General features: G+C 37.9%; 1 protein-coding gene across 11 annotated transcripts in view; it reads right to left on the bottom strand.

Annotated features, from left to right (window-relative positions):
• Positions 1-23,499, bottom strand: part of RBMS3 (RNA binding motif single stranded interacting protein 3) — a 717,407-nt gene that overhangs the window by 31,211 nt on the left and 662,697 nt on the right. For 6 of the 11 annotated variants that reach the window (XM_071212851.1, XM_071212850.1, XM_071212854.1 and 3 more), the window contains one exon: positions 16,602-16,649. The exons of the other annotated variants lie outside the window; for them this stretch is intronic. In XM_071212851.1, the coding sequence (XP_071068952.1) occupies positions 16,602-16,649 (48 nt within the window). The remainder of the gene's footprint in view (positions 1-16,601; positions 16,650-23,499) is intronic. 11 annotated transcript variants of the gene reach the window in all.

Consider the following 23,499-nt stretch of genomic DNA (forward strand, 5'->3'; position numbering starts at 1 on the left):
AGAGGCATTGCTGAAAGACAGCACATTTGCCTCAAGCACAATATGGATTTCTACAATATTTGTAATTATTTCATATGTGACCTTTCCCAATAATTCTACTTTCTCCAAATCCTTTAATTTTATCTGCCATTTTCTTGTTCACAAGGTTTTCTTCCTATCCATTGAAAAACTTTATGTGCTTAATTATTGATTCAAATTTCCAAGCTTCTTGGGAAGTCTGAGTCTCTTTTCTTCTTGCTGTTTTAATCTATAGAGATTAAGGTTAAGAGTTCATAGAATACATGTCGAGCAAATCAGCATTCTCATCATTTGTTCAATCAACAAATATTTATTAAACACCTATCATAGTCACATAATGCTGGGTAGTAAGGAATAAGATAAATATGAATAGCACCTAGCCTAAAAGAGTTCATAGTCTCAACTCTGGACTAGGAGCAAGAAAATTAAACAGAAAATGATGATTCAGTGTGTTAAATGTTTTGGTGGAGATACTCCTAGAGACATAAGGAATTAAGAAAAAGTGGCAATTCTAAGGTAAGACAGAAGGGTGAGGAAGACTTCCAAGGAGAAGATTGCATCTGGAAAAAGCCCTGCAAAACAAGCCAGCATTAGCAAGTTGAAGAGTAGAAGAAAAAAACATTCTAGACAGAAGAACTGCTCATCTTTATCATATTCTCACTTATGCCAAGACTCTGGAGACTTGGTCCATCCTGGGACCTGAAAGCAAGTCATTATGCCTGGAGCATAGAATTAGGAAGAGATGAGTCTGGAGAACTAGGCATCAGGATCGTGAAAGGCTTTGTAGCATGGGCTATGGAGAGATTATGTCTTGAAAACTGTGGAAAGCAGGTCATGTTTCTTTTTGAAAGATGGTTCCAATGGCTGTAGAGAGAATAAACTGGGGTGGGATAAGGCTTGACTCAACAAGACCAGTTAGATGGATGTCATGCTAATCCCACCAGAGGGTGACAGTTACGTAGAATCACCTTCCTAGGGGGGAAAAGGGGAAACATTAAGGGGGAATGGGAAAGGCCTAAATCTGGGGGCTTTTAGGGAAAATTCAGATCTGACCAGCCTAGTATTGCCTCCATATTCTGTCTCCCACATTTATATGGAGTAAAAGTCAATGTTCAAGTCTTCAGTTGAGGGTGAACTCAAGAACTTTTATTTTCATATAAAAAATAAAATAAAAAATTGAGCTTTACTGCTACAAGGGATAAAAGAATAGAACAGGTCTTGACCTTCAAATTTACAATCTAAAGGTAGAGTGTAGGGGTAGTAAGGTACATTAAAGTATCTGTAATATCTGGCAGTGTACATGGGTACTAAAAGAGAACCCTGAGGGCTTTCAAAATAACGTAAGCTCACATCTGCCTGTGAAAACCAAGAGATTCATGGAAGAGAAAGGTCTTTAGAAATGGGTAAGAGACTGCAGGTATGGCATGGAAGAAATTCCAGGAAGAGGATCAGCATGAAAAAAGACAAGAAATTATATCCTACCTTGCTCCCCAAAAGGACTTAAGGCAGCTTCCAAAGTTGTATAAAATACAGAAACATTAACTAAGTGAGAAAAATGAGGCTAAAGAAAGTAAGATGAAGTCAGCAGGAGGCTAGTAAAACAAATGTCATTAAAATTTTATCAGAGCTAGGCAGTAATGAATTACACAGTTAACTGTGTCCATTTGGTAAGAGAATAAACCATATATGCAGAGGAATTATTCCCAATATGGAGGCAAGAGAGACTTTCTCCCATGGGTCTGAATGGAGCAGACACCATCTAATGGCAACAGCCATAATGTAAGCAAAGCACAAGGGCTATTTATTACAGTGTCCTTCAAACATAAATGAATGGCATTGTGCCAATGCATACTTCAGGAAAAGCTATTTGTCAGGGGACAAAGGGGGTGTACTCATCCAGATAAGACAGCTTTCTCAGCCTAATCCAGGGATATAATTCAGACTAATCAAGGAGAGTGAACATACAGCATAATATCCAAATATTCCTCCAAAAATATTGTTTCCCTTAGCCATGGCTCTGAATGGTGGTGACTTGGAATTGCTGTACTTCTTGACAAGTATTTGGAAGATAGTTGTTTTATTTTTTATTTTTTTGTTGCTTATTATGCATGGTACCATATGTTTTAGAAATCAGCTAACTTGGCATTGGATAGAAATACTCAAATGGAAGAAGTCAAGAATAATTTAAGAGAACCCACTCACTTCCCCCAAAACGTCTACTCCTCTATTTGGATATGAGATGCAGGCAGGATATGATTATTCTCAGAAAAGATCTAGGCTGGCTTTCATACAGAGAACAGGAAGTAACCATTGTTCTGTGTTTCTACAGTACATAGTTTTATTGCCTACCTCATTTTATTTTATTTTATTTTATTTTTTTAAAGTCTTTATTTTATTTTATTTTTTTTTTAAGATTTATTTATTTATTTAATTCCCCCCCCCCCCTCCCCTGGTTGTCTGTTCTTGGTGTCTATTTGCTGCGTCTTGTTTCTTTGTCCGCTTCTGTTGTCGTCAGCGGCACTGGAAGTGTGGGCGGCGCCATTCCTGGGCAGGCTGCTCTTTCTTTTCACGCTGGGTGGCTCTCCTCACGGGCGCACTCCTTGCGCGTGGGGCTCCCCCACGCGGGGGACACCCTTGCGTGGCACGGCACTCCTTGCGCACATCAGCGCTGCGCATGGCCAGCTCCACACGGGTCAAGGAGGCCCGGGGTTTGAACCGCGGACCTCCCATATGGTAGACGGACGCCCTAACCACTGGGCCAAAGTCTGTTTCCCTGCCTACCTCATTTTAGAAAAACTTCTCTAAACCATCTACAGCTTTGAGTAGTTTAGCATTTATTACCAGTTGAAAGTTTGAGAGTTGCTATTTGCATAAATGACTTCAGATTTAAAAACATTATCTGTACTTTCTGGCAGTAATCAGATGGTAGTGATCATCAAACATTAAGGTAACCTCCAATTGTACTATAAGACCATATCCTTGCTGATAAGATTTTTCAAAAAGTTTAACCTTAAATTTTATAAAAGGATTTGCATCAAGCCTGAATAAGAAAGAGAAGTGCCAGAATTGATGTGAGAAAACTGTTGCAATAATAAAATTAAAAAGTAATAGTGAACTAGCCTGGAACAGGGGTAATAGAATGAAATGGGTAGAAAAGAATTAAAATATTTCATGGCAGAGTGGGTTCAGTTCAGTGGTTGAGCTCCTGCTTCCAATATACGAAGTCCCAGGGTCAACCCCCTTACTGTCCTAAAAATAATTATAAATAAGTAAAAGAAAATATATCATGGAAGCAGAATCTATATGAAAAAGGAAGACTGCATGTAGAGTAGAGTGAGCCAAAATGTCTTTGAGATTTTACTTTGTTTGGCTAAACATTAAAATATATTGTTCCCACCCAAAAAGAAGTGGTAAACTCTAAACTCCTGTCAGGAACTAAAACAATCCCAAACTCATAGTAATGCATAAGTTTCAAAATCTTGGCTTGTAGAAATAATATTTATGGTGATTTGCTTGACCCCTAGGGAAGTGTGCAGAAGAAACTGGATTGGGAGGGAAGATTATGAGACTGAGATTGTGAATATGAAGTCTGAACTTCCATGAAACCACCCAAGGATGGTGAGAGTGGATGAGGGCCACCTAGGAGGTAGCTGGAATCTCTGGCAGCATGGAAATAAAAAAGAGGGTCATCCATATGACAGTTAAAGCTGAGGAAGGGGACAACTTTGCTGAGGGAAAGAATGGGATAAAGGAAAATGTCCCTATGACCAGCACCCTGTGAAACTTGAGAGAAAAGAACTAAATTTTTCACTGGGCAGAAGAAAGTCACCAGTGGATAAGTATATACTGAGGAAGGTACATACGGAATAGAGGCTTGGTTAAGACTCCACCCCTCAGAAAGGTTAAGGCAGTTGTAATCAAGAACACAGAAGGAGAGAAACGGATGTGGCTCAAGCAGTTGGGCTCCTGTTTACCATATGGGAGGTCCAGGGTTCAATGCCCAGGGCCTCCTGGTGAAGGCAAGCTGGGCCGTGTGGTGAGCTGGCCCACGCAGAGTGCCGGCCCACATGGGAGTGCCACCCCATGCAGGAGCGTGGGCTGACGTGGAGAGCTGGAGCAGCAAGATGATGCAACAAGACACAGAGGAGAGAAAATAAGAAGACATAGCACAACAGGGAGCTGAGGTGGCACTAGAAAGTGATCGCCTCTCTCCCACTCCAGAAGGTCCCAGGATCGGTTCCTGGAGCCACCTAATGAGAAAACAAGCAGACACAGAAGAACACGCAGCAAATGGACACAGAGAACAGACAATCGGCGGGGGTGGGGTGGGGGGGGAGGAGAAATTGTTTTAAAAAATCTTAAAAAAAAAAGAACACAGAAGGAAGGGTTAACCTTGTCAAAAAAGATAGCCATGGTATGATAAAAAACAGGAAGACAAGAAGAGAAGAGGGATGAAGGAATGGCCATTTGAAGTGAAGAGGAGATCTAGATCAAATGTGGCATCCATCTTCTCATAAAGGAGAAAAATAGCTATTTCCTGAGTCTGAATGGCAGGACTTTGTATTTGGAACTTGAGAAGATTAAAAAATTTAAAACAGCTGCTGTGAGGTATCAGAAAAGTGAATAAAAGGAACATCAACATGTTTGAGGGCCCAGCTGAGCCTATAAAGGATCAATCTGTAGAGGACACAGAACTTTCCTTAGAGGATGACTGTGAAAATCAAATGTGACAGCCAATCCACATAAAGCCCTTAGCACAGCACCTAGACCACGGTGTGTATATATCTTTGTGTTTGTAAATTCATCTTTATATGCCATACACTTTTCACATATATTCACTGCAGGTGACAAATGAAACACTGTCCTGGGCAATCTTCTGTTTGTATTGACACTTTCTTAAGGTCATTCAACGCGCTGTTATATTTTTTCAGGAAACATTATAACTGCCGTCAAGATAAGGAAAAAAATTATGCATGTCTTTCAAATGATCTTTAGTTAGCTTGTAAGTTATTCTTATTGTGAGGTTTTAGTATTCCCAATTAAATATAAACATTTTCAAAGATTATTAATAATAATCAGACAAGACTAATCCATGAAGGGTGATAGAAAGGGACAAGGACATTCGGCAAACCCGAAAACAGTTAAACATTTTGTCTGAGTGACTACTGCTTATTTACCAGTGACAACTCTAGCATTGGCTTTTTTTTTCTTCCACCTGCTAGATAATAGCCGATCACTGAACTGCCCCCACTTTCTTCCTTAAGTCCTTCTCAAAATTACACTGCACAAGCCCAAATCCTGTAAGACTCCCAAACTTCCTCTTTTGAGACTCTCCGTGAGGTACAGTCTCCCTTATTCCAGCAGGTTAATAAACCCAAATTTGTTTGACTATCTTGTCCCTGGTCTTCTTTGGCTAATAGGCATTAACTTCCCAGAAGAAGAATGTCAAAATCTTTTTTACTGCTCCTGAATATTTGCTTTGCTAAAGCAACTGCTCAGATATAAACGAAATTTACATTTCCCAAATCTGGACTTCTGTGCTACCCTAGATCTGAGCCTCTCCAGCAGACTGCTCGAGTCAGAGCAAATGTGTAATGTAATTAAATTCATGCCTGATAGAGGCCTGCAACCTGTCACTCTGAAACCAGCCTAGTTTTGCTGCCAACTGATAAATATCCATTTTATGTAAATCAGAGGGAACCATTGGTTTAACATCTTTTCAAATTTTTCTTTTCGTTTTTAAGGAAAATTGATGTGAAATGACTAGAATTTTGATATGTAGCATCAGGGCCAGTTAGCTGATGACCTTGCAATCAATATTTCGTCAGAGCTAAATCACAGTGAATGTACCGAATTCCAGACAATGAAAAAGGAGGACTGGCCTGATAAGAACCAAAATACTGTTTATCATATATTTCACATTATCAAAATGAGTAAAACTTAATGGTAAAAGAGGACGGATATGCAATATCTTGGTGGCAAATGAACTCTGAAATGACATTGGCTTGATTTTGGTAGGTATAAATATGTGTGATCTACAGCTTGGGGAAACAAATTATCTCCAATAGTAGGAGATTTTGTTTTAGGCAGGAAATTGAAAACTATTTATGTAATAATACGAATATACACACATCTTGTGGTATATATCAAATATATCAATTCCACAAACTAGAAGGGTTGAGAGAACTCACATTAAATAAACTCAGAGGATTTTAGGTTGTTCTGAATTCTGTATGCAAGGAATATAAACTGTGTCATTTGAAATGTGATTTTGGTATGAAAAATATTTTTAAAATCCCATCAATTTGTTGTGGCAATGCTAATATTTTGGTAGGTGGATAATAGATTCAAATAAAAGTTAGCAATGACTTTAGACTACAGAATCACTTCAAAATTCTATGCCCTTTCTGTAGAGAGATGTGATATTTCTTGGAATTCCGCATTTTAAGGTGGTGAAATGCGATGTATGGCACTAATCATGGAGAATAATAAATAGGAAATTTTGGGAAGCGGATGTGGCTCAAGTGATAGAGCTTCTGCCTACCATATGGGAGGACCTGGGTTCAATCCCTGGGGCCTCTTGGTGAAAAAGAAGAGAAAGTGTGCCCATACAGTAAGCCAGTGTGCACGCAAGTGCCTGCATGGTGAGCCAGTGCCCGCACGAGAGCCTGTGTGGTGAGCCAGTGCCTCATGAAAGTGAGTCACACAGCAAGATGATGATGCATCAAAAGAGAGACAAGGGGAGAGTCAAGGTGAAGTGCAGCAGAAACCAGAAGCTGAGGTGGCACAATTGACAGGGAATCTCTCTCCCCATCAGAGGTGTCCAGGACTGAATCCCAGTGAATCCTAGAGGAGAGAAAATGAGAAGACAAAACAGACAGCAAAAACAGCGGGGTGGGAGGAAGGGAAGGGGGAAAATAAATAAATAAATCTTTAAAAAATATAAAATATAATAAATGGGCAGTAAATAAAAATAATAATAAATAATAAAAATATAATAAAAGTGGAAGGTATTACCACTACCTCCAATATTTTCATCACCACCACCATCATCTTTATTTTTTCACTTCAACTTAAAAAGTCACATTTTCCTAGTACATAAAAATCTTCCAAGATTGGCTTATATTCAAATAACAAAGATTGTGGTTTCAAAATTTTGGTGAATTTTACAAGTTGCCAAGCAATTTTTCAGAATTTTAGAGAACACAAATGAAACACATGTGATTATCATTCTATGCATTCCATTCTAGCTTTTTTTCATGTACACATTTTTTGTTCCCTTCTTTGCTGTACAATAAAATATTATTTTTCATGTTAGGAAAGCTTTCTAGTATATTTGTTATATTAAGTGAGTCAATGTTATTAAAATAGTTCAGTCAATAGGGAAGATATATAATGCACTTCCTTAACATTTCTTCCATTTTTAGATACTGGGCTTGGCCACTGTATTTTGAAACATTACTTTGGCTAAATTTACAATGACAAATATAAGGTCAGTGATAACTTCAAAAAGTCCTTACACACTTCCCTGAATGAGAGAAAAGGAAGAAGAAAGGAAGCATCTATTATATAATATTTATTAGGAGTCAGTCACTGTACTGGGTACTTTTAGATATATCATCTCAATTAATCTTCCTATTGTGTATGCAAAAAGAGGTGCCATTAATTATTATCATATTGTGAGGAAAAATAAACTTCAGAAAATTTAACTCTCATTGCTAAAACAATTATTAAATAGCATGCCCTGGAATCTAAAGGCCATTTCTTTTATTAAATCTTACTTTTTCCTATTCAAAGTTGCATGGATATAAATGAATAAGTGCCTGCTGGTCAATTTTTAGATAAGATTAACACATCATCAGGATCATCTCTCATTTAATCTTTCCACCAAGGCTTTATGGCACACAGACTTCCCTTGGTCCATGCGCATTTCTTCATTAATGTTTTTCTGTTGGAACTAGAGACTTTGTACTTCCAAGTTGATTTGCAAAGGCTTTACAAAATTAATCACCCAATTTAAAAGCACAATTAAAGACACCAGCAAAATGAGCAAACAGTTGAGAGGCACAGAGAGAGCGCCGGCCACCAGGAATCTTTGGAATGCAATCATCTAGCTCCAATTGTTCTGACAACCCAGGCCGAAAGGGAAATAGATGAACTTATGTATTTCACACTGCCAATTTAAAAAAGTATAAGCATCCATCCGGAGAGAGATACTTGCCAACACACTGAACTCAGGAGCAATTTATCATTTGCGTCTTTCTATGTGGGGCATGGGGTAAAATAATGGCCAATTACTTCCACAGTCGTATTTCAGAAAAGCTAGAATGTCGTTTAAATGCCTATGTCAAGTATCACCCCTTTAAGAAAGAAGAGGTTAAAATATGACATATTAACTCAGAGAAAGCATTTCTAGAGGGATGTGCAATCATATGGTTCAGATGTTTCGCTTTCTGATAAACTAATTTAACAGAGTCTAGAGAAATGTTAACACGCCTGCTAGGCTGGTATCCCTCCAGCATCAGATGTCTCAGACATGCCTTTGGCAAGTGCTGGATCATAGTCAATTCATGGTTGGATTCTCCGACAGGAATCTCAAGTGCCCACTGTACTGGTGAGTATAAAGAAAAATATGTGCTTTCAGGGCTACATGTGCTGATACATGCCATGCAAGTGGCTGAATTTAAAAACGATCGACTTGAAAGTGCTCTCTTCCTAAGTTGCCTATTACGTAGGCTCTGCCCTTTTGTAGATGACTGAGGTGCTAAGAGATACGGCTGCTGTGGTATGCTTGGAGTCTATTGCTGTCATTCATTGAAGGATTCTACCACAAAGAGACAGCTTTGTTTATTTGTGGGATGCTGCCTGCCCGTTCGATGTATATGATGCACATCGGAAGGGCAGCCATATTTCCAGCCCTCCCAGTCCTGGCCAATGCAGAGTTTGGTCTTTAGACAAGGCCAGGAAATCTTCCCTTCACCTTTAGAGTGCAAAGCAGAATTCAGGTAGTAACCCAAGGCGAAATAGGAGAGCTAGTACTGATAGCTCAAGACTCTAACTGTAGAGTTGAGTAGCTGTGACATAGACTGTGTAGCCAGCAAAGCCTAAAATATTTCCTATCTGGACTTTTACAGAACAGGTTTGCCAACCCATAGAAGATAAGGATATGATTTTGCACCCTCCCATCTCCCTCCCCAAATCAACTGGGCTGGATAATGGTGATGTTTATAAATCAGAGCAGTCTATTTGCTAAAGCTCCCTTCAGGATAAGTTACTTGAATAGAGTAATAAAAAATGTGGTCCCGTCAGAAAGATCTTAAAGTCTTCATTTTTTTATAATTTAGTGAACAATACAAATGCCCCAGCAGGAACACAATTACTCAACATGCATGTGTCTATTTGTCCATTCACAGACAAATATCACGTATAATACCCCACCCTGCGGATTACTCTGATGATATCTGTCACATACTGTGCTATGTGACAGTTCTTTACAATCTCGTCCTCTGCTGTTAGATTCAATATTTTTTGAGGGCAAGGAATACATCTATTCTTCTAGCTCAGATGCCTTGTGGCCTTGTAGGAGCTCGATAAATATTAGTTGAATGAATGAATGACAAGTAGAGCAAACTCTCCCTAAGTAAAATGTATTCAAAATAGAAAAAAAAAGTCAATTAATTAACATATTTAAAGAAATGCCATTTTGCAATCAAAGTACATGCACAGTATTCAAGCAAAAAAATGAAACTGATTTTCCTGTGTGGTTTGTGGGAACATTTATGACTCTGTAAGCAGGTCTTTTACAGTAAATACGATTTAATGGCTAATTATTGCTAATTAAAGGTACTAATGGACCTAATTTTTAATTAAGAGGTGGAAATCATTTGTAATTAGCTCATAGTATCCATGAAAAATAAATGTTGCTTAGGGCTTGAAAAATGGTTCTGTTCTCTGAAGTAGCAATGTTTACTGTTCTTAACAGTAAATTTTCCCTTAGTCCAAGGCAAGTACCTCTATGAAGGCCTTAGAAGGTTTCTGACTAGAAACCTCACATTTAAGGAGTTAATATCTGACCACCCTGAGTGAAACTACATTGTGATGTATTTATAGTCTGTGAAAATTCATCATGAACTTGTAGTGATAATATTTACTATTTTCTAGTCATTTTAGCTGGTACGTAGAAATAAGATGGCAGAGCATTCCTAAATGTTCTGGAAGTTCGATGGGTTTCCATCAATGTATTTCTCTGGTCCAGTTCTTCATTTTTCATGTTTCCAAACCATATTCAAATTCTGAACTCTGAGCTTTAGAAAAAGGGCATGAATTTTGGTCCTACTTTTGATCTCTGTTGATAGTAGTCTTTTGCTTGATTTCATGCAGACACCCTTCAAGGAAATTAAGCTCATGGGAACTGAGATAAAAATTTGACTATAAAATATCTGTTGTTTTCATATGAGCCTTATAAAATCCAAACATAATTAGGGAAAAAAAATGGTCTTTTACCCTTCATTTACATATTTTTCCACTAAAGTTTGCTTAAAATAGGTAGATCTTTCAAGGAGTTATAAATGTTATGGAAAAGGAATACCAGAAAGAGAACAGATTTCTGATTTTGTGTGAAAATGTATAGGGTGGTACCAGCCTTCTGTCCTCCGTCCCTTTAAGAGGTAACAGAGATGTGGACAAGGAGAGGTGATTCAATTGAATAAAGTGGAGACATCTCTTTTACTAAACCTCAGCCACTTGTTTTTGGACATCGAGCCTTAGCTCTGAATTTGTATTATCCTGAAAAAAAATGTATCCTCTGTTTAATAACTATTTACCTCAGGCTCTTCCTAAGCAAAAATATCCTTTAAAAAGTGCATGTGATGAACTTAAAAATCCACAATAAAATAATTATATAACTGAGGAAATGAAAATAACAAGTTTGCCTCTGTACAATTTAAATCATTTTCAGTCTCATTGGTGATACATAATCCACACACCCCCAACCACCAACTCCCCCCAAAAAAACTCTGGTTCTGATATTCTTTCCTGCCTTTAATCAGATCTATAGTCCAAATGTTCTGGAAAGAACTTGAATTCTTAAAAATTCTGAAAGAAAAAGACTTCAGTGTCTTTTTAGCATACTTGACAAATATGCCTTCACTCATCCTCTGTATTTGGGACACTGTCTTTAAAGATTTGTCCAGATCTTATTAATGGCAAAAAACAAACCAGCAAAAATCCCTAGTCCAAACAAACGAAAACATGCCACTTAAATAGCAGCTTCTTAGTTTTTCTGGCTTGACTTCCCTTAGGCTGTTGTCACCTTCGGCTCAAGTTCACTTTGGACCCCAGCTCCCATGACCTGAACTTTGCCAAGAGAGAGTTCAATATCCCAAATCTTAAATCCAAGTATTCCACTTCTGACCTGTATCTCCACAGATTCCATGGAAACCTCTAATCTTTCTGGTCCCTGCTTTCTCCTTATCTCGCATTACCTTCTTTTCTTATCCTATGCATCCAGGAAACATGGTTTGTCACTCAATCACTCACTTGTCAATATCATCAATGCATATTGCCCTTCTTCTCAGCCCACTCAGGAAAACCTTAATCTTGGATTAATCTACCTGTCTGCCTTCTCAGCTAGTGAACACTGCTATGGAAAATCAAATACCCTCACAGATTGGTATCACAAAAGTCCATATTCCGTAGCTTCCAATGGACCCCCAGTACTTCCTTTCAGCCCTCTATGGTTTGCTAGCTGTCTTTCTCACTCCACAGTTTCCTAAATCTCCATTCTGAAGACTCTTACCATGCCATCTCCCACTCACTCTCTAAATAAAATGCCACCTAATACTTCACATAGAACACAAATATTATTTATCATGTGGGAAATCCTTTGACATCCTACTACTACATTTACAAACTTACATACACATATATCATCCTTTCTTTCTGTCCCCCACATTCCTGGAAGAGATGTCTGGCTTCCTCAAGGACCCAGCTCTCCCAGTCATCCCCTCTATGAATTACATCTTCAATCTTTAGAACTCTTTCCTGGCTTTTTCCCAGAATGATCGAATAGTTCCTATCTTTAAGAAAATTAATGTGTAAATCAACCCGTTTCATTCTTCCATTCATTTTTTGTTGTCATCTTTGCTATACCTCTCCAAGGTCAAAATTGAGTTACCTGCAATTGCCTTGTCTACTTTGTCACAGGATAATCACTGTCTTTGTCCTTCCCGCTAAAATTTTCTCATCAAACTCACAGGCGATCTCTGTATAGCTCAATCCAATGGCCTCATTTCAGCACTCATCTTACTATCAGGCTTCCATTTTGAAATATTGGCATCTTTGAAATCATATACTCCTGGTTTTCCTTCCATGTCTGTAGTTGTTCTTTTTCAAACTATATTTTAGGCTTTCTGCTCATTCTTATTTCCAAGGTTCTGCCTACTTCTTTTCACTCAAAGTATATTCTCTAGGTGACATGCTTTAAATCCATGACAATAACTCCAAAAATCCATCTCTGGCTAAGAGCTATCTTCTGAGTTCCAAACATACACACCCAAGCATCTACTGAACATCTCTATTTGGGTGCCTCATAGGCATCTCAAACCCAACATATACTACACTGAACTTGGCCTCTCTCTTGCCAAACCCATTCTTCTTTCCTGTGGTTCAGATACCAGAAAATGGCCCCTTGGCCCCTTGAGTTGTTTGGAACTTAAGAGCTACCATTTACTCTTCTGTCACCTATTCTGATATTCAATCATTTACCAAGTCCTGAGCAATCTATCCCCTTAATATGTCACAAATGTGCCAGCTTCTCTCCATTCTCATTTCCATAACTTTAGTTCATGCCACCATGATTTCTTGCCTGGACTATTGAGTTCTGGCCCTAATTCTGGTTTCACCTCACTCCAATGCATTCTTTCTCCTATAGCCAGACTGATTATGTCATTTTCCAACTGAAAACCCTATAATGTATTTCTATTGCCATCAGGATAGAGTACAAATTACCATACCTGATGATTTTGCTCTATTTATTTCTTCACTCCCCATCTTCTGTCTGTATCTGTGCTCCATTGAACCATCTGTAGTTCTCTGAATTGGCCATACCTTGTTAACCCATAAGCCTTTCTACATGCTGCCTCAGTTGTCTGAAACTCTCCTCCTTCAACTTATTTTTCACTTGGCTAATTCCCATGTGTACTTATATCTATGTGGAGATGTTTCTTCCCCTGGGATTGTTTCTCTGGCCTCCCTGCTCTATGTTAGTTGTCCTTCCTTTGTACCAGCATAGTGCCTGGGATCAGCAATGATTAGCAGAGCTGTGGCCAATGACATTTGAACACTTACTTTATGGCAAGCTCTGTTCTACCCAGGCTATATATCTTAACTCATTTAATGCTCACAAGACCCTTAGGAAGTATTTATTATTATTATCCCAGATGCATAAACTGAGTTACAGAAAAGTTAGGTAATTTTCCCAAGAATCCACAACTAGTAACTGACATGTGTAGTTTCTGAACTGAGGCATCTGATTAAAAAATTTACAACCTAAACATCATGATATTGGTTCGTATTTAGCATCTATGAAACTTTTGTAATAACCTGTTCATACCTAACTTCCTAACTAGACCCTAGGTTCTTAGAGGGAAGTTGAATCCCCAGGACATTGCACAGGGCTTGATGCAAAGTATGCTCTTAATAAATATTCTTTGTTATAAAGAAAAGTACATGGTGACACATGACTCAAGGAAGAATGGGTCCTTAGAGTCATATCTACCCTGACTCTGCCTTAGTGTCTGACATAGTGACCACTTTTCCCAACAATTGTGAATGACTTGCTGTCATCTATTGCTCCATACTGCTGTCTGCCGCTAAGAGTTTGCTCATTCCTTCCCATCCACCTAATGTAATTTTCCATCTGTGTCCAGCTGGAAACTCCTTATTCATACTCCCAAATACAGCTTAGAATTCATTTTATTCCTGAAGATTTTCTAATCTTCTTTCCAGATTATAGATTCTAGTTCCTCCATTCTTTGTACATTTAACATCACAAATAATAACAAAACAACAACAAAATTAAACTAAATCATCTATCTATCTATCTATCTATCTATCTATCTATCTATCTATCTAATATCTTTGTATTGCTGGCACTTGAGTGCAGTATCTATTACTCAGAAAGTGTTCAGTACATGTTTGAACTATTGATTGAATGAAATTGGATTGGGTTATGGCTCTGTAGATTATCAAGCTGATATCTTGAATCCCAATAAATTATGACAGTTCAGTCTGCTCCTACACTGGCAAAGAATTGATTATTAGTTGAGTTGTCCAATAGTGGTCTATTGGGAGATATGAGAAGGAGACACTACAGCATCTTTTTTTTTGTTTCAATTTCCTGTTGTTGTCAAAAGATCATTTTTCAAAATTTACTCAAGTTGTTCCTACCAGGCATTTAATAAACATTTTAAGAAGGCAATTCTATTAGAGGTAGACCAAAGAGGTCTGAAAGTTTATAAGATGCCAAACCACCAATCAAAACTTTCAAGGGAAAAACAACTGTAAAATCTCCCCAAAATATTATTTTTTGGGTCATCTCTACATTGGTCCCTTCCTTGTATTCCACTGCCGGGACCGTAGTGCAATATTCTAATTCTATTCCATCTCGACTCTCTCTAATCTGTAATCCCTGTTTCTTTTTTCCTAAGGAGAACAGAAAATTGCCAGATTAACTTTCTTACAGCACTAACTTAGAAAATGTAGGATATGGGCTAAAATTAGTAGTGATGTTTTGATGATGCTCTTTCATAGTTGGTTAACAATCAAAGGTGTTGGCATTGGGCTGATGTATGAGAGCCCTGTATGATGGTATGCATGTTTGTTTTGTAAGTTCACAACTTTCACTGTATACTTATTGCTTTTGTATGTGCATGTATGTATGACATACTTCAATAAACTTTTATTTTTAAAAAAGTAGCAGAACTTTCTCTGCTTAGGAACTTTCATTCGCCCCTGTCTTTGGAATCAAGTGGAAATTCCTGAGCCTCAACCTGCATCCAGATGTTCTCCTTCAACTGATTCGTGTAGAGCGTGGCCAATGGTTCATCTCTAGTAAGTGCATTTGATTACTTTTTTTTCATTGTGTTTTTGAAAGTGAAATCAGGAAACCCAGTTGAAGGTAAGTTCTAGTTTTGTATCTTTCATTATTATTAATAATGGAAAATTACCAAGGGTAGATACCACACATGTTAAGCAAAGTGGATGCTATATAAGTTAAGCAAAGTCTTCCCAGGGACTCCGTATTCTAAATGAGACAGATACATCAAAATGTGACAGGTAATACACTTAGGAGAAAGATAAGTGATATTTTAATTAATGATAATTTATGGACATATCCAAGAGGACCAAAGTGACCTCACAGCTGAAAGGTAGCTCATTGTTCTTCTATAGGGACATTCTTAATTGAAGTTCCAAGATGAGCATTCAGCTATGAGCATAACTAAACAAGTCCAGAACACATGGGAAAAGGATTACCCTTCACATGCTGGGTCAAGCAATCAGGGTGGCCAAGCACAAGATGTTTTCCACTTGGAAACCACCGTCCGGTTGCCAGACTCAACTGCCCATGGGCTCTTTCAGTCTATTTTTGGCCTTGGTTGCTTGTTCTGTTTCTCCAATGCCCTTCTTGATTTAGATTTCATGTCCTTGCCATCTGACACATCAAAGGATGAAAGAATTCAAAGCTCTTTAAGCTGCTGGTATTTTATTTACTTAAAAAAATATAACAAAAAGAAAAAATTGTGTCCATTATACACTTTGCAAGAAACCAAACTGAAAAATTAAGATGGAAGCACAAGAAAACCTATGCAATTCAAAATAAAAACCCACTTCTTCAAATACATACACTGCATTATAAGCTGTGCTACTGAATTTCATCAAACAACTCAAAGATGACTAATTAAAATCCTCAAGACACTAAAGTATTCTCAAATCAACCTCTGCCACTTTGTTGTCAAATGGAACATTGGCAGCTTCTCTTCCAGTAATCAAAATATCATTTTGGAACAAATGTGAAGCTTTGATTCATTCAATAAACAATTATATTGAGCACCTACTATGTGTCAGATTTAACTATGCTGGGTGCCAAGCAAGCAAAATGGGATGATTTTCTGATTTCAGAAGAATTCTGGTCTATAAAGCAGTGCTTCTCAAACTGTTTTTTAATTAATCCATACCCTCTTTTGATACATTTCTTTCCCCACTTCCAGAAATTCTGATGATGCCATCTAACGCTGAGAATCACTGATAGTTTGATACACTCTGTGTTCTGCATATCCTTGATTGACAAAATGTCTTTGTGCTTTTACTTTATATTTCAAAGCAACATATTTATTTTCCAGACAGAAAACTGGAATGTAATATTAAATATGCTCTCTGGAATCACATATAACCCCCAAACCGAAGTTCAAATACCCTGTACCCAGCCCTGCTGAGAATCACTGCTTTAAAGAGTTTTGGAAGAAACCAGGCAAACTCCATCTCTCCCCTCCAATCAAGTCTTAAAGGAATGAGAATTTTCCTACCTGACACAACAGCTGGTGGAGTATCATAATCCTGTCTTGGGACTGAATCTTTGAATGAAAAGAGCATGAGAAAGAATGCAATGAAGTACAAAAGAAAATAAAATAGAACCTTAGCTCTAAAACTTGGGAGGGCCCACAGGTGGCCTGAACCCCCTGCTTTCAAGTCATCAAGCCAGTGTGCGCCCCCCTAGTTTACAGGTGATACAACAGACCCCATTGGCATCAAAACTGCACATGCTGTTAGGACCAACGTGAGCTGCCAGAGCAGGACAGCCTGTCCCAGAAGTCTGTCACCTTCTACAGTCTGTCATAATTTTGGTCTTTCCCAAATCCATGTGAAATTGTTTACCCTCCCTGGTGGACAAAAGAGTTCTCGCTACAAGGCAGCCCTTCTGGTGCACAATTATGAAGCAAAGTCCTGGAGAACTAAAGAAGAAACTCAGATCTAAAAGGGGGAAAAAATGAAAAATGACTTCTCATAATCAGTGGAGGCCGATGCCTTTTTGAAGCTGTCTTCATTGTTATTCACTCGGCTCCAGTGCTGAGCTCCAACCCCAGGGTTTATAAGTGAGGCAGAGCAGACCGTGCTCTTGGCCAAAGGCCGAGGAGCTTTATTGGTGGGAATTGTGGAAGCTGAGATGAATAGTCTCGAATCTGTTCAATAGATAATTGCTGCCTTTTTCCAAAGTGTCGTGAAAGTTCTCCCTTGGAGAGTTAACTTGTGGATAAGGTACCAGGTATTGTTCATAGTCAAATAAATTGCCATATATATATATGGTTAAATAGATGCCCTTGTGTGACTCTTACGATATTCATATGACCTTTATCCCATTTTAAAACTCAAAACCCCCAATTTTATTTTCCACCCATTAGTTAACTTTTGGTCTATCACGAATTTCTCAATTTCATCTGCTTGCCACAAAAGGACAATGTTAACCATTCTCTCATGCGAAAAGAAAGATTAAGACTTGAACATTGCAAGGAAATTTGATGAGCAAAAGCACACGCTGATCAAAAGATTCAAAGGCAAATATACCAAAAACAGGAGTAATTTTATTTCTCCCAACAGGTACATGGACAAGAAAGTTGGTTATAATCCCCAAACCTAAAACAAGCAGAATCATTTTGAAAGGGTATCCAAATATTTGATTAATGGTGGCAATTCCTAGTACCTTTTTTTAAAAACTGCAATCACACATTGCCATTCCAAACAATAGCAAAAAAAAAAAATTAATGAGATAAGAGTTATTTTTTGGATGGTATCATTAGTCATGCCTCAATAATATATTTATAATAGTTTTAAAAGTAATAAAAGCATATCATGCTTATTGTTGAGTACTTGGAGTACGGAGAGAAGTATAATGACTAAAATCCAAATGACCATTCTTCCTATCACCCAGATATAAACACAACTGTTTTGTATTTCTTTGCAGCCTTATTTTATGAATATTATTCATAGCTGATTTCCTACCCTACACATGCAAATTGCTTTTTTGATTCAATTTTACAAATCATCTTTTTCGTAATTACTTTAAGCTCTTAGAATATAACTTAATCCTGCATTATATTCTGGTGTATGGATTCAAGGATGGTTTATTTAATCATTCTTCTTAAAAAGACATTATAAAGGCTACCATGCTGAACATTTTTGAGACACACAATCTTTTCTGTTCTTTTAGAATATGCCCACAGACTTGCTTCTGAAAATTATAACTGCTTGGTAAATCTGTATAAATGTTTTGGAGTGTCTTTACTCTCTATCTTACTATCCAACTGACACTTATATAAATTTGGACTTCTGTTATTACATCATCAGTGTATGAGACTGGTTTTTGCCCATACCATCATCAGCAAGGTGAATTATTTTGATAACTTTTTCTTACTGGATGATAGATACATATTATAATTTTTGATTGCTATTTTATCATATGGTTTCTGGCATTGTATTTCCTCCGTTGTCAACTACCTGTTCATATTCTTCAATATTATACTTATTGAGGCTTTTGCATTTTGTTGCTAACTTATTTGAACTCAGAGTCCATTTTTCAAATGGAATATCTTAAGAATTGTAAATAAATCATTTCATAATATTAGAGAATGACTTATGTTCACATTGTAAGATTCTTATCAAAGATTCTTTTATTTTACATAAGTAAACAACTTTTTAAAGATGATTCCCTTTTTAATCTATGTTTTCTTGCATGTATTTGACCATTTTATTATAGGATATTTTTTTCTTTAAAAACCATTTAGGAAATGCCCTCATTACCATTTATGCTACTATTTCCTGAATCATGAGTCCATTTAACCTCCGTTGCTTTTTATCAGTCTCGATCTTAATACTTTCATTCATATCTCGTAATTGAAAATAGATAATCTCTAAACAGAATGAATAATTCAGGATTTTCATCTGATATTAGAGCAGTAAAGGAGGAGTGGTGTGACTGAAAAAATGCTGGAGAATTATAATAAATAAATGGAGTACAATGATAAGATTATCTTTGTAAGTGGCTAAGGTGACATCATGGGAATCCAATGATGTCACAAACCACCAGTGGCTTGGAGAACACAAACAGAACTGCAGATAAGGTCTGCAGAACAAAACCTTTTTATTTCTTTCAACAGATTCTGGTGACACTGTAAGCCACTGGTGACCACAGGCTGAACAAACGAAAAAGAGATAAGAAACTTGTAAAACAAGATTGGCATGCAATTTGGAAGTTCTCATAGCACAGCAAAATCCCCAGCGCTTTCTGCTAAAGCTTACAATAAAATGATAAGACATTATGGATAATAAGGCTTTGCTTCCATCAAGGGAATCCTGGTGACAAAAATAAACAAAAGAAGAAAAGATAGACCTCCTCCAAGTGCAGCACAGCCCTGAAATAAAAACAGTTACACTGTTGCCACAAAATTAATTTTAAGGCCCCGCAGATTCTCTTCAGTTTAAAAATAGGTAGAGAATTGAACAATAAACAGTAGAGGTGGAAAATTAGAGGAAGGTTAATTAAGTTCAAAATTTGGGGTTACGTGAGACCAAATATATTGACTGTCCTGAAGATTAAAAAAAAAAAAAAAAAGAGGCTTTGGCTCATTACAATTCCTTTAGCCAGGGATCTTAAAAAGCAAAGCGGGATACTGTCTGTGGCCTAAGGATCCTCTTCTAAGTGTGGAAAATTCTAGCTCCAATTCCCATCAGCCCTGGTCCACTACCTGGATTAGTCACTGGCTTGGAAGCTATTTGTTTTTTCTGCCCTTGGAAGCTATTTGTTTTTTCAGTTGTAGTTTCTGTCTTAACCTTGACTTGTCACTGCTCACACCTTGTTGCGCAGAGCTGTAAGTTTAGATGTCTGAAAACCTCTGGAAAGTTCCAGGTAGGGGAGCGACGTGGTCAGATAATTTTAGATTGACTGGCTGCAGCAACACTGCGGAGAATAGATGGGAGCAAGTTGAGACTGGAAGTAGGGGGACCAGTTAGGATTCTCAAATTCAAATGAAGAAGGACGCCAGCTAAGCCCAGGGCACAGGTTACAGGAATGCAAAGGAAATGATGGGTTTGACAAATGGCCATGAAACAAAATTGGTGTGACTAGAAAAATAGTTGTATACGGTGGTGAAGGAGAAAGCAAGCCAAGATTGGGTCCTAGGTGTATGAGCTGGATACCTGGATGAGTGGTTAGGTGATGAACTCAGAAGGAAATAGGGAGCAGGGACATGTAAGAGGAAGAGGGGTCAGTGGAGGATGTTTCAGGACACTCACAAGATTATTTGGGATTGTGCTCCTTTGTGATGTCTGCAGGAGATTTACATGGCGCTATTTGGCAGGTATTTGGATAAATGAATCTAAAATTCCAAGATGAGGTTAGTGTTGAGTGTTCAGATTTAGGAGTCTTCAGCATGAAAGAAAGGGGTCAAAACCATGAAAGGAGATGAGATTGCTTAGAGAAATATGGGGAAAGAGAAGTCAGTTAAAATTGGAACTCTGGCTTGCAAAGGGTGATGAGCCAGAAGAAAAGAAGGAAGCTATGGGGGAAAGGAGGAAGGAACAGCCAGAGATTGCAGATGAACCAGGGAAAGTTAGGGCAAACTGGGAGCTCTGGGGTCAGACAGGGCCCAGCATTGACATAGAGGGCAAATGCACATTAAATTCAAATATTCAGCTTAATTTCATAAATGGGAATATGAGGACAACTGAATCTGCGCATCCCTGGGGCAGCAGTCTGCTGGGGTTGAGGAGTGACAGTCCTCTCGAGGGCAGGCGTCCAGGTTCCAGGCAGCCTGGAGACTCCACTCCTCCAAAAACTCAGGCTGAGATGCCACCATCCTCGTGTTTAAACCATCTCCAATTTAAGAGAGAATTGTACCGTACGAGTATGTGTATGACAGAGTTAAGTTAATATAGAATCAATCCGATGACATTTTTCCAGGGTTTCTCCCTTGAACTCAGTCAACTTTCTTCACTAGGGTTATTTGGCTGACTTTTCGGTTGGCAACCCTGGAACAGTGGGTTAAAAGCTAAGGAAGTGGAAACTGTAAGGAAATAAGTTGTGTCCCATGACGTAGAGCCGGCCACTGAGTGGTACTGTGCCCTTAATGGTAGGCTTCTTCCCATTTGGCCACCTGGACTGGACTCCCATCTGATAAAGTCCATTGGGGGTAGAGGGTTAGGGCAGCCCATTGGATAAGCATCTGCCCTGTGTCACACTCTGCATTAGCTACGGTACATACATTACCCCCATTTAACACTCACAACATCCCTGGGGGGGCAAATAATATTTTCCAACTTTGTAAAAGAGGAAATAAAAATTCACAGAGGTTAAACAACCTGGCTAAAACCAGACAGAGCCTCTGGTTTTTCCATGACACTTTGCTGCCTCCCCAGCAATGGATAAAGTAGTTTGGAAAGATGCTCTGAGGTGGAAAATTTTTTATTTTATTTTTCGGTCTCTATGAATTTATTTATATTTAGTTTTTATACAGATTGAATCCTATCGTATGAAAATTTTGATTCTGATTTTTAAAAAATCAACCTCAAATTTATAACAGTCACTCCAAATGTCAATCAAAAATTCAGATAGTATGAATCTATGATGACATAAGCAGGTATAAGAGGTTTAACAAAACAGTCTATGGAGCAGATGTGGCTCAAGTGGTTGGGCTCCCGCCTCCCATGTGGGAAGTCCCAGGTTCAGTTCCCGGTGCCTCCCGGAGAAGCAAAAGCAAACAACAAGCAAAACAAACAAAAAGCTTAGGGAAGCCAATATGGTTTGGTGGTAGAATGCCTGCTTCCCACATGCAAGGTCCTGGGTTCAATCTCTAGCCCCAGTACCTCAAAAAAAGTTTTTTTAAAAAGTTCAACCCTGTGCATAGTATTCTTGATAGTAAGCTTACTCAGTGATACTTGGTTGAATGAATCAATAGAGTGATTCTGTTCTCTCTCTGCTTCTCCAGCATCTTACTAGTTTTATACTTTTGCAAGATGTCATGTTACACAGAATTTCTAATGTATTTAAGCATTATTAGTAAAAATTTGAAGTGGGGAAACAAAAAAAATAATGCTGGGGAAATTTGGTATGAAAAAGAAGATACATACATAAAATGTTTACTTTACTGTCTAAGAAAGATAGTGGGTTTATAGGTTTCTATTATTGACTTATTTGGCTATCACCAGCTGGGTAAAATTGTGGTCTCGGATAAATGTGTTCTTGTTGAAAGTGCTGGAATAGACAATCATAACATGTGCTTTTGAATCAATACCATAATTCTGCATCTTTTAGCTGATTTTTCAGTATCTTAAAGGATTCTGTCATATCCTCAGTTGACCCAGTTCTTGTATTTTTGTGAGTTTGCAAACTCAAACCTCAGCAAGTCATTTGGCTTTGTTTTTGATTCAAAGGAGTAGGGCTTTATTAAATTTTCCTTTCTATGGCTTTGCATTGTAAGAATAATCAGATTGAAGATTACCGTGCAATGCAGTAAAATTCCATTACTCCACTCATTCAGAATTTATGATCATTTATGAAGAGGATGGCCCATGTGGAGGGAAATCAAAGTGGAAGGATGAGAAACTTAGTTCTTCCAATACTGTTCTTGGGACCTGCTTTGTTAGTAATGTAAAAAGTAACTGCAAATAATCCTTATTCATTTCTAAAACCTGCACAGACATCCTCATCTTCAAACTCTATCTCTCTTACAAACATTAGCTATAGTATAATATAGAAGTAAATGGAGTCTTAGAGATGGCTTTGAGAAGTCTAGGCCAGGAACCTAAGAAATTATTTGATCCAGCCCTTCTGGCAGGTAATTAACCACTAACCCATTATTTTATATATACAGATTCAGCAAATGAGGACTTAGAAACATTATGACTCTTTGTATTAAGGTATTTGGACATCCTATTTGGGGTAGATTAGTGAGGCTTCAGTGGACAGCTACTTCTTACATTCCAAAAAGCCTATGAGTCAACAATATCTGTGAGGCAAGGCAAGCCAGCCAATGCTATAAGGTAAAATTCACAATACATAGCTAGTGTACATGTTTGGGGATAATGCCAGTGTTGTCATGAAGAATCTGTCTAGCCACAGGGGTGGAGAGTATGAGACAGAGAGGCATAAAGACACAAAGTTGTGGAGTGCAATGGACCCCCAAACATCATCAAGTCTATCATCTCATCTAGATAGAGCAGAAAACTGACGCCTGGAGATATTGTTATTTTCCTAGTGACAGATAGAAATGATAGGGCTCAATCAAAATTCAAACCTAGGATTCCTATCTCTAAATCAAGTGTTTTTAACCAATATTCAAGCTGTCTCTGTCAAAAGAAAATATAATTTTTCTTTCTTCATTTCAAAAAATTACAAGATCATCTGTACAAACATTTTTGAAAAATAAATTATTG

Source organism: Dasypus novemcinctus, chromosome 31 (assembly GCF_030445035.2).
Source record: "Dasypus novemcinctus isolate mDasNov1 chromosome 31, mDasNov1.1.hap2, whole genome shotgun sequence".
NCBI classification, from domain to species: domain Eukaryota; kingdom Metazoa; phylum Chordata; class Mammalia; order Cingulata; family Dasypodidae; genus Dasypus; species Dasypus novemcinctus.